This window comes from Oryza glaberrima, chromosome 10 (assembly GCF_000147395.1).
Source record: "Oryza glaberrima chromosome 10, OglaRS2, whole genome shotgun sequence".
In the NCBI taxonomy this organism is placed as follows: domain Eukaryota; kingdom Viridiplantae; phylum Streptophyta; class Magnoliopsida; order Poales; family Poaceae; genus Oryza; species Oryza glaberrima.
The window spans coordinates 9860062-9879138 of record NC_068335.1 but is presented as its reverse complement, the minus strand read 5'-3'; the positions used below and the strand labels follow the sequence as shown (position 1 = coordinate 9879138).

Below are 19077 nucleotides of genomic sequence, written 5' to 3'. Positions count from 1 at the left end.
TAAAACTCATACAAACATCTCATATCATTTATAATTTATTATAATCACTACTTTATTTTTATAATTTTTTTCATATTTATTCATCTATATAGGTCATAGTAAAACTCGAGACATTCTCTAGTCAGAATAATATTTGCAACATCTTCCATGCTAGGTGATGATTTTGGGTGAGTACCAACACCAACCCAATAAAGTGCAACCATGTGGGCCCAGCATACCATCTAAGTCCCACACTCTATTTCTCTTTCATATATCTCTCTCTCCTGAAGTATATTTACTTTCATGAGCACCTTTATTGTTATGTTTATTTCAATAGTGGATCACATGTCTTATATGTCTTATGGAGATGTGTACATACACATTATACGAGTTAGGACAAACATGACTTATGTTTTATTTCCATCTCTCCAGATGTTGCTAAATTAGTCTATAAATTTAGTTAAATATATATAAAGAAGTTTGACTTATATTAGGACAAATCAGAGATGTTTTATAATATGTAATCACAGACAGTTCTAAGACCCATCTCTAAGGTATTACCATTGCCCTAGACAGGTTGCTAACCATGTCTATGAGATAGTGGTGATCAATAGAGACGGCCAAAACCGTCTTTACATTTATTTTTCATATTTTGTAGAAGAAACAATATTTAAGCATGCGAGACCTTTTAATTATCTCTAGGGGTGAAATTATTTGACAAGGCGACAAAACACAATTGTGCCACCTATACAGACTGTTTTGGGGAATATCAGATATATACGTCACATTTCATTTATAGCTCTTGACTGTCCTAAAAAGGAATATTTCATCATAAATTTCTCTTATATAATTTCGCTTATATGGTTATGAAATCATAGTAATAACTAAGAAGAATTATATTATCATTCTTTTATGGAAAAATCTAGATTTATTGGATTAATCGTTAGTCAAAGATCAAAATGTTTTTAATGGAGTCAAAGCTCAAAATTAGACAATCATATACTATATATACGCCTATATTTCTAGATGTTCCAAAGGAGACACCTGACTTCTTTCGGTTAAATTTGGGAAATATATCAACACTAGGCTATGCTTGTTTAACATTTTGCATGACACAAGAACCTAAAAGTTGCCGCCACTTAATTAGCCAAAGCAAAAGGTAGGATATGTTTATGAATAATTAAAAAACCAACATGTACAGGGGATAAGTGTGCATTAATGCGTACGTGATAACGCATTATTTTTGCACGAATATAAATCGCTAGCTAGCCCTATACTGGGACTTTCGAATGCATTAGGAATATATTTGAAGCTAGAGAGAGCACATGCCGCCGTCAGCAGGCTTGGCCACTGAGAGGTTGCCGGCGGCGACATGCCCGGCCAAGAAGGATGCCTATGCCGCGGCGGCGTCGCCGGAGTCCGAGACGAAGCTGGCCGCCGGCGACGAGAGGGCGCCGCTCGTCCGGACGACTCGCATCTCGACAACTACCATCAAGTTATACAGGTGAGGGTATATATACATATATGAGTGTACCATCAAGTTGTAGGTGCCTTAAATTTGTAGTAGTGCACCTACGACACACGAATGTTGTGTTTCAGATCATCATGTTTATGGTGAACCAAAAACTTATACATATTTATACAACTTAATTATATCTTAGCAAAGTGCTACGAAAACCAACAAAATAATTAAAGTGGTTGTTTTCGGTTCATGAACTTTGGCCTCGTCTAAAAAGAAGTCCTTAAAAAAACTAGAGAAATTATGTTCGTCGTTGGCTGTTTTGAGTATGATTTTGTGTGATGTGGCATTTGTGGTGATTTCGACACTATTAACATATATATTGATCCAATCTTTGAAGGTGCTCGTAGAGTTAGATATGTGTCGTGTGTATGTATATGTTTATAAGGGTTATTATATATGTATCTATATAACCTATAGAATTAATCTCTTAGTGTTATTATTACAATTTTCCTCTCATGTGGTGCTTCCACATCACCTTAATTATATATCTATGTCCATTAGATCCAAACTTAACGTATAACAAATCATCCCAAAGTCACTCTACTATTGACCATTGGATTTATTTTGGTTGGCTCAAATTTCTCTTAGTGATACATGACTCATCCCGTACATTTATTTCTCCCCATTATGCACAACCATGCAACCCTCAATTAACCAAGCAAACAATAGACTACCAATGCCATGCATGAAGCTAAACGGTATGGTACCAAATCATATTCTTTTTAATTTTGTGTACATATATTCTTAATTAATGAACATATATCATATATAGACTAGCATATACATTTATGGTTGTCTCTAAATTATATTAAAGAAAAATGAACTATGCCTATATAGGGCATGTCTGTTTTGATCACAAGACAAGACAGTTCAATAATCGATTATTCACGCTATCAACATATATACTATCATAATATCATCTTTGTTTTTCTATATGTCAAGTTTTTTTTTATAAATTATAATCTTGTGTATTTCTATTTTGACTTAAGTTATAGCTAGCATTTTTATATATACCCAATGCCTTCTAAATTTCTTATCATGAAATTTGCAAACAAAAGTTTTATACCAATTCCCGCAGCAGCGTGGGGGAATCATCTAGTTTATATGAGTGTCTTCGTCACGATTGTGTTTCATTAATAAAAATTCATAGGCCCGTTTGCTCAAGCTTTTTGGTTGAGCTGATCAATGAAATGGAAAAAAGTCATTAGTATATAATTAATTAAATATTTTTTAAATGATTTTTTATTTTCTAAGAACTTTTATATGGAAAGTTTTTTAATGCATTATTTAGCTGCTTGTTGGCATGTTGACTATCCTGAGTCATCCATGGACCAGCCTCACCGTTATTAAGGCCCACTTGTCACCACCTCTTTCTCCCCCCTCTCTTTGTCTCTCGTTCACGCATGCTGAGGATTTGATGAGGGTGGTCGGCGAGGCCAAAACGTTAGTGGTAGTAGTGATGGAACTCTTGGGACGCGCCAATGCTAGAGGTGTGCTTCTGGAGAGGGAGTGGGTGGATGAGGCACTAGAGGACGAGAGGAGGAAGGGGCCAGAGAGAGCGGGTGTACTAGGAGGACCTCATCCTCAAGGACATTGTAGCCGTCGCCTCCTCCTCACTTACTTACAGCTTTCATGTTCGGTTCAGAGAGCACTTTTTTAGTTGAGAATAAATCATTCCCTTTTATGTGAATTCCCCAGCGGCGAATTAACAATTTGTGATGCCCTATCTATTCAATCTCTCGAGCCCCAAGAAAACCCCCCTCTCCCTCAGACTCAATCTCTCTTTTGCAGTAGATGCTAAACCTGCTACTCAGTGGGCGGGTGCAGCAACTACATGGACCCCTTTATTTATGTTGTTGCCAGTGCTTTCCCGGGCCGAGCCGGAATTCTTTATTAGAACGTCGGCAGGCAAAGTCTGAAGGAAGGCAACTATCCCCTTGGCCTTCTTCCTTTTCGATGAAAAACAAATCAACATCTCAATATCTCTAAAAGTCCCCTTCGTCGAGCCGGAAAATCCCCCACCCACCCCCACCCCCTTCGTCGAGCCTTTCCTTTAGTGGTAAGGGATATGCACTTTATCTGAACGTTTGCAGGCATTCCGGAATTCTCCTTTTTGGGCCCCGGGTGAACATAGGCTCAAACATGATTGGAGGGGTCCTAGCTACACCATGCGTTCAATAAAAAAAAGCCTTTGGGAAGCTGCAGGGATTACAAAAAGAGGGTGCTTTCCTGTGTTGCACTGAAAAAGGACAAAGGAGAAGACACTCTTCGACTTTATTTCTTCCTCCCGCGCCCGCCTAAGCCTGGCTCGGCCCGCGTTAGAGGGGAAGATTAGCAAAGCGGAAAAAGACAGAGGGAGAGGGAGCTGCATCTTATTCTCTTCGCGAGAACTTCAGGATCGGAGAAGCATTCGGAAGGGGCGAGGCCTTCATTTCGTTGGCAGAAGCAGAAACGATCCAATCCATTTGGGGCTTCGGGGAACCCAAAAACGAACTCTGTTTACTTTTTTCATAGATAGATGATATATATAGGAATAATATATACATCCCTTTACTTTAGATGTCTATGTATCTATTTTTTAATCATCTCCCGATTATCTTTTTTTTTCTAGTTCGTACTGCTCTTTCTCTCTAAATTGCATCAAAGAAAATAGAGAGAGAGCAGATGGATCCTATCCCTGTAACGAATACTCATTTCTATCTATTGATAGAAAAGAAAGATCTTCGTCATGGACTTTGCCTTTGTTCTATTTTTTTTAGATTTGAGGAATTCCTCATATCCAAGGCAGCTCCCCACAAACACCCTGCCCATACGACTATGCCCTCTCTTGAATCGAGAGTAGATTGGGCTTCATAGCTACATTCATTCTAAAGACGAATATTAGTCAATAGGCAGGCTTCTTCTTCTTCTTCTGCAACCATCCTCGTCCTCCCGCGGCCACAAACGTTGAAAACTATTGTTGCCGCCATTGATGCCATCCCATGCTCCACCCTCGTCGATCTCTCTGTAGTGAGTTTTCTCGTAAAACCTACTGTGTCACAACTTGTTCCTCCTAGCTTGTGTCCGTTACCCTCCATAATGGCGGTGATCAATGTAGTGGTTCACCAGGAACTTGAGCTTCCTCTCATGTACAACTGTTTGCCTCTTACCGTCGCGTTTTGCACCAACAAGAGCACCTCCACAATCACTGTCTTCCCTGTTGGATTCATGCGGCCACAATCTACTTCCACGACATTTTGCCCTCACTGGATTCAATCGAGTCACCATCGCGCTATACGCCTGCCCGACACCATCATCTAATTCGCTGCCACCGGCCACCCCTCTGTCTCCACCACAGTGCAGGTGCCCTCCTTTCCCCCGCCGCTCACCGACCGAATGACAGAGTTAAGCCTAAACAACTTGTTGCTGTTGATTCCCTCACCTCGATGATGTGTTCTTGTTGCACGCAAAGTGTTTCTAGAAATGCTTGACAGAGAAAAAAAAAAGAAGAATGGATCCCCTATGTTACTAACATGTGGGACCCACTGTATTCTTTGCTTTTTTTTTTCTAATTATAATGTCATGCAAGTTAAAATGTCTCAGGGAGGCAAAGTGCACTGCTATTAAAAATTGATGGCAACTCCAATTCTGGGAGTTTTGACAATTGTTGGATCCTTGCATTTTAGATCAATGAGCGGGTCACTGACGGACTAAGGGCAACCACAATGTACATGAAAACTAATCTTATCAAATAAAGTAGTAATTTTTGTTATACTTTTATACATTGGGAGATGAGCTAAGAAGAGAATAGTGCTAAGGGTAACCTTAAGCTTAAAAGATAGACCATAAGAATTTAAAAAAAATAAGGCTTTGTAGCATGCATGTACACTTCCATTCTGAGTGGATGAAGGTTTTTTTTTTCTTAGTGAGCCCATCTTATAGTTATGAAGAGACCATATACATTGTAATATGCATTATAAACTAAAGAATATAGAAACGTGGGTTTCATCTTGTTGCTCTATTAAATATAAAGCATTGAGGATGCCCTAAGGCTATGTTTCATACTTCTATTTTCCAACTCCTACTCTCTTTTTCTTGAGCAAACTCTTTTCGAATTTTTGAATTGTTAAACTGTGCTTCTTTTATAAAAGTTTTCAATACGAATGTCTATTTAACAAATAATTTTAATCTATTATTTTTAAAAAAATAAACTAATATTTAATTAATCATAGTCTAATTAGCTACTCCCTCCGTTTTACAATGTAAGTATTTGTAGCATTGCCCACATACATATAGATGTTAATAAATCTACACACATACATATGTCTAGATTCATTAACGTCTAAATGAATGTGGACAATGATAGAAAGTTTTACATTGTGAAACGGAGGAAGTACATCGTTTTCATGCAGAAGAAATGATCAGTTCCGAACTTGGAGTACGAACTCACCGTAATCACATCTATTGACAATGCACTTGTAGGCTCACCATCTTTGTTCGCATCGCCATCTTCGTGCTCTTCTTCAAGTGGAGAATCACCTACGCTGCTCGCGCCATCAGCTCCACCGACGCCGGCGGCATCGGCATGAGCAAGGCGGCGACATTTTGGACGGCGTCCATCGCCGGCGAGCTCTGGTTCGCGTTCATGTGGGTGCTCGACCAGCTGCCCAAGACGATGCCCGTCCGGCGCGCCGTCGACGTCACGGCGCTGGACGACGACACGCTGCTCCCGGCGATGGACGTGTTCGTCACCACCGCCGACCCCGACAAGGAGCCGCCGCTCGCCACGGCGAACACCGTGCTGTCCATCCTCGCCGCGGGCTACCCCGCCGGCAAGGTGACGTGCTACGTCTCCGACGACGCCGGCGCGGAGGTGACACGCGGGGCGGTCGTGGAGGCGGCCCGGTTCGCGGCGCTGTGGGTGCCCTTCTGCCGGAAGCACGGCGTCGAGCCGAGGAACCCGGAGGCGTACTTCAACGGCGGAGAGGGTGGCGGTGGTGGCGGCAAGGCGAGGGTGGTGGCGAGGGGGAGCTACAAGGGGAGGGCGTGGCCGGAGCTGGTGCGCGACAGGAGGCGGGTGCGCCGCGAGTACGAGGAGATGCGGCTGCGGATCGACGCGCTGCAGGCCGCCGACGCGCGCCGCCGGCGCCGCGGCGCGGCCGATGACCACGCCGGAGTTGTGCAGGTACTGATCGATTCTGCTGGGAGCGCGCCACAGCTCGGCGTCGCGGACGGGAGCAAGCTCATCGACCTCGCCTCCGTCGACGTGCGCCTCCCGGCGCTTGTGTACGTGTGCCGCGAGAAGCGCCGCGGCCGCGCACACCACCGGAAGGCCGGCGCCATGAACGCGCTGCTGCGCGCATCCGCCGTGCTCTCGAACGCGCCCTTCATCCTCAACCTCGACTGCGACCACTATGTCAACAACTCGCAGGCCCTCCGCGCCGGCATTTGCTTCATGATCGAACGCCGCGGCGGCGGCGCCAAAGACGCCGGCGATGTCGCGTTCGTCCAGTTCCCGCAGCGGTTCGACGGCGTCGATCCCGGCGACCGCTACGCCAACCACAACCGCGTCTTCTTCGACTGTACCGAGCTCGGCCTCGACGGCCTCCAGGGCCCCATCTACGTCGGCACCGGCTGCTTGTTCCGCCGCGTCGCGCTCTACGGCATCGACCCACCGCGCTGGAGATCGCCCGGCGGCGGTGTCGCCGCGGACCCTGCCAAGTTCGGCGAGTCGGCGCCGTTCCTAGCCTCCGTTCGGGCGGAGCAGAGTCACAGTCGCGACGACGGCGACGCCATTGCCGAGGCGAGTGCGCTCGTGTCGTGCGCGTACGAGGACGGGACGGCGTGGGGCAGGGACGTCGGCTGGGTGTACGGCACCGTGACGGAGGACGTGGCCACGGGCTTCTGCATGCACCGGCGAGGGTGGCGCTCCGCCTACTACGCCGCCGCGCCCGACGCGTTCCGCGGCACGGCGCCGATCAACCTCGCCGACCGCCTCCACCAGGTGCTCCGCTGGGCGGCGGGCTCCCTCGAGATCTTCTTCTCCCGCAACAACGCGCTCCTCGCCGGCGGCCGCCGCCGCCTCCACCCGCTGCAGCGCGCCGCCTACCTCAACACGACGGTGTACCCGTTCACGTCGCTCTTCCTCATCGCCTACTGCCTCTTCCCGGCGATCCCGCTCATCGCCGGCGGCGGCGGCTGGAACGCCGCGCCGACACCGACGTACGTCGCGTTCCTGGCGGCGCTGATGGTGACGCTCGCGGCGGTGGCCGTGCTGGAGACGAGGTGGTCGGGGATCGCGCTGGGTGAGTGGTGGCGGAACGAGCAGTTCTGGATGGTGTCCGCGACGAGCGCGTACCTCGCCGCGGTGGCGCAGGTGGCGCTCAAGGTCGCGACGGGGAAGGAAATATCGTTCAAGCTGACCTCGAAGCATCTCGCGTCGTCGGCGACGCCGGTCGCCGGTAAGGATAGGCAGTACGCGGAGCTGTACGCCGTGAGGTGGACGGCGCTGATGGCGCCGACGGCGGCGGCTCTGGCAGTGAACGTGGCGTCGATGGCGGCGGCGGGTGGTGGTGGCCGGTGGTGGTGGTGGGACGCTCCGTCGGCGGCGGCGGCGGCGGCACTCCCGGTGGCGTTCAACGTGTGGGTGGTGGTGCATCTCTACCCGTTCGCGCTCGGGCTGATGGGTCGCCGGAGCAAGGCGGTGCGCCCCATTCTGTTCCTGTTCGCCGTCGTCGCCTACCTCGCCGTCCGCTTCCTTTGTCTCTTGTTACAATTCCATACGGCTTAAAGGCATTCTCAATTTCGACCCTACAATTACAGAATTACTACTTTTCACTCACTAGGAATTAAGCTGGAATTCACGAAGCTAAATGGTATAGATATTTGGGGTGTTACACTTTTAACCCATGTTGCTCATTGTTTCTTTTCTCTATGGTGTTACAAGATGTTACGAGGAAGTTTAATAGCATAGCAAACTACTAGCTTCAATTTATTTATATCCAATCTAATAGCTCATTCATATAATAGTTACATACTACATTATTAATACATGGTCTCATATGTCATACACGCACAGTGCTACAGCTGGCTATAAATCTGTAGCCCGCTTCTCTTCCCTCTCCTTATTTATCTTCTTAAAATACCTGCTTTTAACTAGCCTATGTTGTCGAGCCTTGAAAAAGGGAAATTATTTTCTGAAGGCTCTTTACCACACGATATTCACCAATGTTTACTACCTACTTTGTGAATAAGGGTAGGCCCTGCGTCAGTGGGTATTAGTTGTTGTTGTAGCCACAATGGTGAAATAACAAAAGTAGGTAGTAAGCTGGACCCCACAATCACTAGTCATGAGAGAAAGATGAGAGAAATCATTTGTTTATTCCTTATGACTAGGTAGTAAGCATATTACCTAATATTAGCTACTTACTACTCTCATAATGTATACAACCTGGTAGTAGGAGTAGTATTTTATTTCTTACTACCCACTTTAGATGCACATTGTGGATGCCCCAAGGTTTGGACTTATAGCTATGTGTTCCAATCGTATTTCCATCTATATATGTCATTTCGCGAATCGCGAGGATCGATGATCCAACGGTGTTCAAGCTAGGTGCAGCTGTAATTAAGCGTCCTCTAGAAAAATAAGTGTGCATGAGCTTCGACATTAGTTGCTGGCTGCATGTTAGCGCGAACCACCACTAACAGAGAGTTTTGTGTACTAGTGCAAAGCTTATAGTAAGAGGATGGTGCATAAGTTTTGTTGTTAGAAACTACTACTCTTTCGTATGTTTTATGAAAAAAATATCCGTACGTTGTAACGGGTAAAGGCTATTTTAGTTTTATTATTGTTGTTGTTGTTATTATACGGTTTAGATAGGGTGAAAATTACCGTGGGAATTTGTTTGGATATTACTTTTAGAAAATTATGATGCAATTAGGAGTCGGAGATGGATTCTAATAACACGAGTGGACGTCCTCCCGTTTATTGCATGTCAAATAGATAGTTATGAAAAATTTTCAAAAAAATTGACAAGATAGATCAATATGTAATATATCACTCCACAAACATTTAAGTTCAAATTTAACTTCTATAAGTTGTAACAAAAATAACAAATTTAATTGTAAAAATACATATAGTAATTTGAGTTTTGTTTGTTATTTTTGTTACAATTTGTAGAAGTTGAATTTTAACTTGCATGTTTGTGGATTGATATATTACATATTGATCTATCTTGTTCATATTTTTTTAATTTTTTTCATAACGATTTAGATGATATGCAAAAATAGCTGGACGTCCACTCGAGTTGTTAAAACAGTTTCCCATTAGGTGTCTCCCTCTCATCTCAAGTTATCATGCGAGTTTTTTAAAAGTATTTCTTATACGACTCCTTCTGTATTTCTAAAAGAATCCCAAGTTAGCGTGAGATTTTTTTTAAAAGAGATTTCTTATACGACTCCTTATGTATTTCTAAAAGAGAAAAAAATTAAAAACGGACTCAAACACGTATCTATATTTCTAAAAGCGAACGAACTTTGAAACCAACTCAAATACGATTGACCTACCAAAATATTGGTAAAAACATCTTCAATTTTTATAATAGTAGAGATAAGTCGCTTTGGCTTTTTTACAATCAAACTTGTTTAAGTTTAACAAGTTTAGAGATAGAAAAACGTAATATTATTTTTAATAAAAATAAACATGTTATCAAAATATATATTTGGTTTTACATATAATAACTAATCTGGTGTTATATATAGATGTTATAAATTTTCTATAACATTTTTTCCTAATCAATCAAAAAATCATCAACATCATCAACAAATTAATGTACTGACTTTCTCAAAAGAAATTAATCGTTAGTTCGTTACGTGGCGGTAAACTTTTTGATCAAGCAAACGTAGTGTTTTTTCTACTTCAAGTCATTTTCTGAGAGAAATATTTTAGCTGCTAGTTCCAGGACGACGATGCCAAATGTGTCACAGATTACTCCTAATTAATGCTTGTAGCTTATGTGATATCCACATCTTTCGTGCCAACTGCCAGCTAAGGGATGACTATAATCTTGGAGATGGTAATTAAGAGCATATACAAATCACGACGAAACATTACGCACCACGAGTACACAATGTACCTTAGAGCTGCAAGATCTTCATCCATAATTAGTTGCTACGGTTGATGAGCTGACGTGCACCAAAGCCTCAAAAGTCATGGGCCACATGCACCAAAATGAATTTCCTCTCCTTAATTTCCTGTGAAAATAATAACTTAGTTCAAAAGCGAAAGTTCCATGGTAACTAATTTGTTTTCGATATAACGCTGTGATAACTATAATTTAAATTTAAATAGATACAATCTCCTATAATTTAAATTTAAATAGATACAATAATCTCCTCGCTCTTTTTTATCGAACATCTCCTCATTCGTTACCGAATGTCAAATTGCAAAACACCTTTTCTAAGCACAAACGGAATGCTATAGTTTTTTTATTCGATTACATAAAAATCCCAAATATGTATATTATATCCACACACCCACAAAGATAAATCCCTAGTCACCAAAGTACACTGTTATAGATCACTTGCAAATTATTCTAACATAGTCATGCAAATAAATTAGTGTCCATACACAAGAATATGTTCACTAGGAAATTGTGAACCTCCATATAAACTATAAAAGATTTATAATAAAGTAGAACCATCTTATCCCAACTAAAAATTTAGTTAGACTCTACCAGTATAGACATTGAGATAAACTAAATAGAGTTTCATTTTTTTTAAAAGATTGAAGGAATCGTTATGATCCTCTAGATGTTGAATGCAATTTCTATTTCTCTCCCTCTCTCAAAGTTTCTCAACCTGAATAGACAATCCGCTGTTTTGCTTCACCAAACCGTTCTCCAAACGACCAAACCCATTTAGTAAAAAAAAAGAAAAAGCCATCCCCCATTGAGTTACTGACAGGTGGGGCCCACTCTCCACAATCCCACCTGTGGGCCCCACTGTCCAGCCACTGTAGTGACCAACTCTTCCTCATCCTCCCTTCCATGGGAAGCCAAAGAAGAGGAGAGAAGAAGAAGAGAGAGAGAGAGAGAGAGAGAGAGACGCCGGCCGTACGCCCTCCTCCTCTAAATCTCCTCCGATTCGCACCTCGCCTCGGCGAGATCGGATGCCGCTGAGGAGGAGGAGGAGGCGCTACTAATCCTCTCCGCCCGCCGCGCCGAGGGGATCTTGGATCGACGAGGAGGGGGAGGGGAGCAGATGCGGGCGAGCCGGCCGGTGGTGCACCCGGTGGAGGCGCCGCCGCCGGCAGCTTTGGCGGTGGCGGCGGCGGCGGTGGCGGTGGAGGCCGGGGTTGGAGCAGGAGGTGGAGCGGCGGCGCATGGTGGGGAGAACGCGCAGCCACGAGGGGTGCGGATGAAGGACCCCCCCGGGGCGCCCGGGACGCCCGGCGGCCTCGGCCTCCGCCTCGTGCAGGCCTTCTTCGCCGCCGCCGCGCTCGCCGTCATGGCCTCCACCGACGACTTCCCCTCCGTCTCCGCCTTCTGGTGCGCCCGCTCGAGCTTCCTTGGATTCTGTTTACCCCCCTTTGTCTGGTCCCCCTCTCCTACCAAATCTTTGCCCTTTTAGGATTGAAATTGGTGTGTGTTGTTAGTTTGGTCTTTGGAACCGAAATGGTAGTACTACTAATTTAGCATGTTCTTGGCTAGGCGGATCCCTCGAATCACGCGGCTCAATTAGTCCAACAAATTTAGTCGCCTACTTTGCACTTAATTTGTTCTGTTCAGTTACATCCTGGTCTTATATATATATTACGGAGTACTTACGAAACATGAGAACAAAACATGTTTATATGAAGAAATGGAACTTAAGAATACCGTTTGTAAGTTCTACCACAACCCACTGCTTAGGTCACACTACCTCAGCTGAATGCACACAAAGATATGTTGGTTCTGATTTTTTTTTGTTTATCTTGCCTATCGATCAACTTTAAGCGAGCCCCTTGTTAGCCGAGCAAATTAACATTTACTCTTGTAATAGCATTGTAGAATAGCTTTTTCTTAGAGCATCAATTCTAATGTGTAAGGTGCATTCATGTTATTCTGCTGCGCATTTGGGTGGCATATAATCGAGATATATGTGGTGACTGTCCAACTTTACGTCAACTAAACTACAACCATGCATGTTAGAGGTTAGTGGTTCAAGACAACAATTTTCGCCTTCAGTGGGCACTCAGGCACTGATTGGAGGCAGCGGAGATGATAAGAGGTTCAGGCCTGAGACTTGCCGTTAATCCCGTTATGCTTTAGTTAGAGGGAAAATGACAACTACATGAGAACAGGGATAATCTAAACAATCGCCAACTATTGGATAATCCAACTGATATGGCTCTTTAAATTTGTCACTAGCGACCAAAGTTTGATTCCTTGTCGATGCATGTTATGCACAAAGTTAGACTCTTTGTCACCCCATGCTAGGTGCCTATGTTGTGGATTTTCTGTGGTATTCCCTTGTGGTTTTTGTTCCTGGCATGACAATCAACGATTTTTGTTGACTCTATTGATGATATTGGAATTAATTCTAGAAGAAACCATTATTGTTGCTTGATTACTTATGATTTATGTTGAGTGTTATTTTTCCAGGAAAAAAGGGACAAAGTGTTGATATCTTTCTATGGGATTAAATGTTGTATGCCTTTTTTTACTTAATTTGGCAACCTGAAAGAGGAACTCAAAATTGTGCATGTTATTTCGCATTTATTTTTGCCTCCTTTCCAATTCAGTCAAGCCATTTTCCTTGATGCATTAACTTTAACTTCATCTTGTTTGCTGGTTGCATTTCGCTATTTAAATTGCGAACTCTGTTTAGCATCTTTGCTATCATAATTCATAATGTACTGATCATAATGAACTAATATAAAACCATTACATGCTTCTGAAGGGAGCATGTTGAAACTGTTTTTTAACATCAGGGGTCATGTTTAGTCTTAAAAGTATGTTCATTTATCTTCATTGTGACATACTTCGGTACCATAAAGATCCAAAGCTTTCTTCAGTAAGTCACTAAATTTACTAATGTGGTTCTATTTTTGGTCCAGTTACCTTGTTGCAGCAGCCATCTTGCAATGCTTGTGGAGCCTTTCACTAGCCGTTGTTGATATTTATGCACTTCTTGTGAAGCGTTCTTTGCGGAATCCACAGGCTGTGTGTATATTTACCATCGGAGATGGGGTTAGTGTTTTATCTTTCTATAAATAAGGGGCCATTTTTGCTAAGAATCCTTTTTTACTTTTTCATAAATAGAATACCTATTGAACAACGTTATTGATTTTTGTAGATCACAGGGACACTAACCCTAGGTGCAGCATGTGCATCAGCAGGCATCACCGTGCTCATTGGCAATGACCTGAACATATGCGCAAACAATCACTGTGCAAGTTTCGAAACTGCAACCGCGATGGCTTTCATCAGCTGGTTTGCACTTGCACCGTCCTGCGTCTTGAACTTCTGGTCGATGGCCTCCAGATGAGGACACAGCTTGTATTTAGACATAATTTTGGGCTGTTTGTCAGCCAGATCACTCGGTGCAACAGCCAGGAGAAAACGTAGTGCAGCTAATTATACTACGACCAAGTTGATGAATGCCTGTGTAATGAAATTTGGTGTCGAATTGTTTGTACAAAATAGGGGTTAGTTTGTTCTGCAAGAGGGTGGTTGTGAAGCTCTGCATTTTTTATTATTATTTTTTTTTTGAAAACGGCATGTTTCTTGTAAGAAGCTTTTTGTGATCTGAAAACACAGAGCTCAACGTGCCGATTTGTTATGTCATTTTATTATTCTGATGTGATCTTCATTCCCGAGAAAAATGCAGTTCACATTTTGCATCATCAGTGTCAGGATAGTAGCTCTTCCGAGAACTAGGTAACCATGTGAATTTAACGCAACATGAACCAGTGCGTTTTATCAGAAGTATGTTGAATTTCAAGCTGTTGACATGTGCTTACTTACAAAGGTTTTTTGGATGTTGCAGTGCAGACCGACACCCAACATTATCAAATTTGTAAGAACAGGTGCTCATTTGAAGCAGTAGTTATTTACAGGTTACAAGCAAATCGTGTGGTAAAAATTACTCCAATGTCTAAGAACAGAAGAATTTTTCTGTTCTTCTAAACTGCACCTCTAGTGTACAAAACACAACCATCTGTACAGGCTGCAAGACCTGTAGTCCTGCAGCTCTTGCGATACTTGTGTTAATAGATGAATTTTCAGCCTTCTCCAAGCCAATCTATAGCATCAAAATATAGGTACTCAAATTCTTCAGCAAAGTTCATGCCACCTAGCACTATACTTGAGACATCAGTAATTGGAATACAGTACATGGAGATGCCACTCAATTATCCAGGCAAACCCCACAGCTGCGTGCACAAAACTGTTGTTTGCCAGTTGTAGCATCAGCATTCTAGCTCTATGTACTGCTGAATTGCACAGGTTAACAAGGCTGCAGTACTGCACCAGACTGTTTAAAATGTTGCAGATGCAGCATCAGCAAAACTGGTATATGAAGATGATTGTTCAGTTCCTCTGGGCTTAAGGCACACGAAATGATCTGCCGGTCCATACAATCAATCCTTCACTGATTTTGCTATATTGGGTTGCTAAATGTTGTGCTTCCCATGTCAGGTTGTTTCTTCATAGCCAAGACAATCTTGCGAGTTATGATAGAATCCCTTCGAACATACAAAACAGTGTTCACTGTCACTGGCATTCAACTAGCTAGAGAAACAATACCACTTTCCCTTTTAGTTTCATCAGCTATGAATTGTCATACACCTGCATTATAAGGAAAAGATGTCCATAAATCTGCTGAACAGTGCTAGTCTTAGAAATTCCTCAATATGACTGATAAGTATAAGCAACTTTCATCACAAAGGACTCAGTAGGGCTAACACTATGAACATATTTTTGAATTATAGATTTATCAAAGCGTACACCTAGCTTCGTATTGCCCTACTATATAGTAGTAACATGTTTTTCTTATCCAAAGAGTTTAGAAATTTCCGAATATTTTATGCGCAGAAAAAGATCAACTTAAGAAAACATATACAAAAAACAACTGCAGAAATTTGGCAAGTTAAAAAAAATATCAGTTGAACACAGTAAAAAAATCTAATTAGCAGTCATTGTCTTGCAAATTACATTAAACAAATCATAAGCATACCTTACAGACTGCTGATGAAGAAGTGCAAGTCAATCGTGAGACACTAGTTGATCAAAAAACAGTCACAAAATTGCCTTCATGGCATAAATTACTGAAACAAACACAAAACAAATCATAGTGAGTTCAATGAGCTCATCAATCATATAACAAACTCAAAATACTTGGTTGAACTAGGAACTGAAACATTTGGGACAGATAGAAAAATACTACAGTACATAAGATATAAATGAGATAAAATTGAAAAAGTGATCAATTAATGGCATAACAATTTATGGGTCAAAATTCAACATAATGGAAACAAAATGTCAAAATCCGTGTCCTTAATAAGTAGGTGTTGTCAATTACAGATTCAATCTGGTGCAAAACAAAACTTATGTTATATAGCACCATGGCGACAAGCCCTAGCAGGCCAATTAAATTACGAAAACATTAGATTAGCAAATTCCATGAACAATACAATATGTTAAAGATACTAGCAAAGTAAAGGCATTGTGATGTATAATCAGACGCTTGAAACAATCTGTATTTCACCTCTATTTGATAAAGGTCCCATCAAATTAACATTATGAAGGAAATAGGAAAAGTAACTTACAGACTAGTAAAACAACAATTGCTAGGATAAGTAGCTGAATAGGACGTCCATATTGAACTTGATACTGAGACCTCTGAAGTAGCCGACGGAATGCACCAAGGCAACCATAAAGTTTCTTATTGCAGTTATCCTCATCATCAGAGGTGCTCAAGCAACTTTTGCTTCTTTGAAACAACCCATCAAACCCCTAAAGTAATAAGCCAACATTGGCTTAGAACATTGCTATGTACGTAATTAATAGTATACAAATAATGCGTTGGAAAAGAAAAATGCAATTCAGATTTTTTTTTCCCACACCTGGCACGAGCGAGAATTTGTCAGAGGAAGAGTTTCCACAACATCCTGTTGGTCAGCTCCAGCCAACTTCTTGGCTCCATTCTTTGTCTTCATTCTTGGCTTTGATTGGAAGGCATTCATTAATACAGAAGAGCTAGGGCTCTTAACCAAAGGTACCTTGGGCAGATCATCAAATGATTGTTCATCGATGCCATTGGCCTCATCAGGAATTGTAATAGTCCATGATCCAATATCAGCATAGGCACTTGCCGTTCTCCTATGACCTGGAGCTGTCTCCTCCTTAGTTGACACTAAACCTGACTCTGCTGAGCCCGAAGAATCATTCGAACTATCAATTGAAACACCCTTTTTCACCCTTCTTGCATTGCTACCAACCTCAATGTCACCAGCAGATGTAATTGTAACCACCTCATCACGTTTTTGATAAGTTCCTGCTGAAAGGAAATGAGCTAACTCTTCACGTTCACCCTCATCCAAGCGAACCCAGCTAAGAGGGCCACGCCCTTCAGTAGTATTGGATTCTTTCAAGAACTTCTCCACCTCTAGGATACGATGCCCAATGGCTGAAACAAAGTCATCATGCCGAGCTCTAGTATCTTTGCCAGCTAACACAACACTATAATTTGATTTAATAGCCCGCTGCAACTCATCAAGCTGACAAAAGAAAACAAAACCACAATCAGCACTAAAATTCAGACCTCATATTTTGATAGGTCATCTCAAATCAATGGTTTGTTACTGGTACTAGGTGTTCCCCTTTAGCAGAAAATTTCACAAGTAAAATGACACCTTTATTTGCAAGAAAGAAAAGACCCGATTGTCCGTTTTCTACTTATGCATAAGTACCAAAAGCAAGCTTTCAAGTACAACAGGGATGCCATGGCATACCGAATTGGTGTCAAGCCCATATCTGAAGTCTAAACAAATCAACGCATAGTCCATCTTGTCAACGAAAAGCAAGCCATCGTTATGAACAAATGCTCTAATAGAAGAACCAAAAAGGTAGAAAGCAACGAAGCACATGCATCAAAGTCAAAGCTTTAGTACTTTTTTCAAGAATAACTGGAACCTTAAGCTTAGAAGACGGACAAACTATACTTTGGTTTATTCTCACATCCTAATTCCTAAACCAAACTACTTCGAATCTTTCCAATTCTTCCGCGCAATCCCCCTCATCCCAAGCAATCCAAGAAACCCAAAACGAGTCAAACCAAAATCCCATCGTTTCACCAGCCACCTAGTATTAAATCGGATGTAGCCCAGCTCAAACCTGCCACTTGGCGGTGCCGAGCGCCGTGTGCAGCTCGCGGCGGAGATCCCCGGCGGCTCGCCCCCATCCATCACCACCACGTTCCGCCGCCGTCTCCACAGCGCCGCCACCTACTTCTTTCCTCTCCTGCAACCACCTCCTGTACACCGACTCCATCCTACACGAGCAAAAAACCCAAACCCTCAAAACTCCAAAAAGAACACCAGAATCAGAAACCGGAGGCGCACGGAAGGAAAGGCAAGAAGAGGAAGGAGGCGGCGCACCGGTCGGCGGACTCCTGCACCTCCTCGGCGGCCGGGAAGAAGGGGTCCTTCTCCCAGCGGTCGAACGACGTGGCCATCTCGCTGGGGACTCGGGGGGAGATAGATTTGTGGGAAGGCGAAATCGAATCGGAGATGCGTCGGCCGGTGGCGGTGGTGGAGAGGAGGAGGAAGAAGGCAAAAGGCAGCGAAGCAACAGCGGAATTATTCGCCTTTTTTTTCTCTCTCTCTCTCTCTCGTGTTTTTTTTTTTTTTGGGTGGGAGGTTTCGGCGGCAGTTGATTTTGGTGGATGATATTAATAAATGAAGTAATAATAATGCGGTCCGAGTCCGAGTGGTGGGCGAGGGGCGCACGCGTGGGCGAGGAGGGGCCTTGTTGCGTGGAAGCGTCGTCGTGCCGCGTTGGGTGTGTTAACTTGCTACGTGTACCAAATCGGAAGTACCGAATTTCTACTTTCTGATGAATCGGGTCTCATCGGCAGCACTTGGGAAGTGGGAGTGTGGGACTCCTGGCAATGGAAATACAGGTGTATAATTTTGTGCCTAAAACGACCAATGAATTAAAATAACTGTTCTATCCGTAAGTCATTTTGACTTTGGTTGAAGTCAAACCCTTTCAAATTTAACTAAGTTTGTATATAAATATAATATAATAATAATATTTACAAGACCAAATTAGGTAACTACATCTATAATTAAATATATTTTCATAATATATTAGTCTTAGGTTAAAAATATTACTGCCTCCATTTCATATTATAAGACTTTGTAGCATGGTAAACATTCATATATATGTTAATGAATATATATAGTAGTCTGTATATATATTTATTAACATCTATATGAATGTAGGCAATGCTAGAAAGTCTTATAATACGAAACAGGGGAAGTACTACTTTTTCTAAAAACTTGATCAAATTTGAAACAGTTTTACTTTAATCAAAATTAAAACAACTTATAG

The 19077-nt window shown here is 42.7% G+C and overlaps 3 protein-coding genes across 3 annotated transcripts; 2 read left to right on the top strand and 1 right to left on the bottom strand.

Annotated features, from left to right (window-relative positions):
• Window positions 1–1285: 1285 nt before the first annotated feature.
• On the top strand, window positions 1286–8441 carry LOC127785776 (probable mixed-linked glucan synthase 7). The gene is made up of 2 exons (XM_052313171.1): window positions 1286–1483; window positions 5963–8441. The coding sequence occupies exons 1-2, from the start codon at window positions 1305–1307 to the stop codon at window positions 8268–8270; spliced, it is 2487 nt and encodes an 828-aa protein (XP_052169131.1). The 5' UTR covers window positions 1286–1304; the 3' UTR covers window positions 8271–8441.
• A 3086-nt stretch (window positions 8442–11527) lies between these two features.
• Window positions 11528–14345, top strand: LOC127786419 (CASP-like protein 5A2). The gene is made up of 3 exons (XM_052313828.1): window positions 11528–12027; window positions 13578–13710; window positions 13817–14345. Exons 1-3 carry the CDS (start codon window positions 11741–11743, stop codon window positions 14006–14008), a joined length of 612 nt encoding a protein of 203 aa, XP_052169788.1. The 5' UTR covers window positions 11528–11740; the 3' UTR covers window positions 14009–14345.
• Window positions 14346–14553: 208 nt separating this feature from the next.
• LOC127786418 (uncharacterized) lies at window positions 14554–18398 on the bottom strand. Its single transcript, XM_052313827.1, has 6 exons — window positions 18120–18398; window positions 17857–18013; window positions 16587–17240; window positions 16290–16476; window positions 15698–15788; window positions 14554–15309 (listed from the first exon to the last, which is right to left on the bottom strand). The coding sequence occupies exons 1-5, from the start codon at window positions 18194–18196 to the stop codon at window positions 15760–15762; spliced, it is 1104 nt and encodes a 367-aa protein (XP_052169787.1). The 5' UTR covers window positions 18197–18398; the 3' UTR covers window positions 14554–15309; window positions 15698–15759.
• Between the last annotated feature and the right edge of the window lie 679 nt (window positions 18399–19077).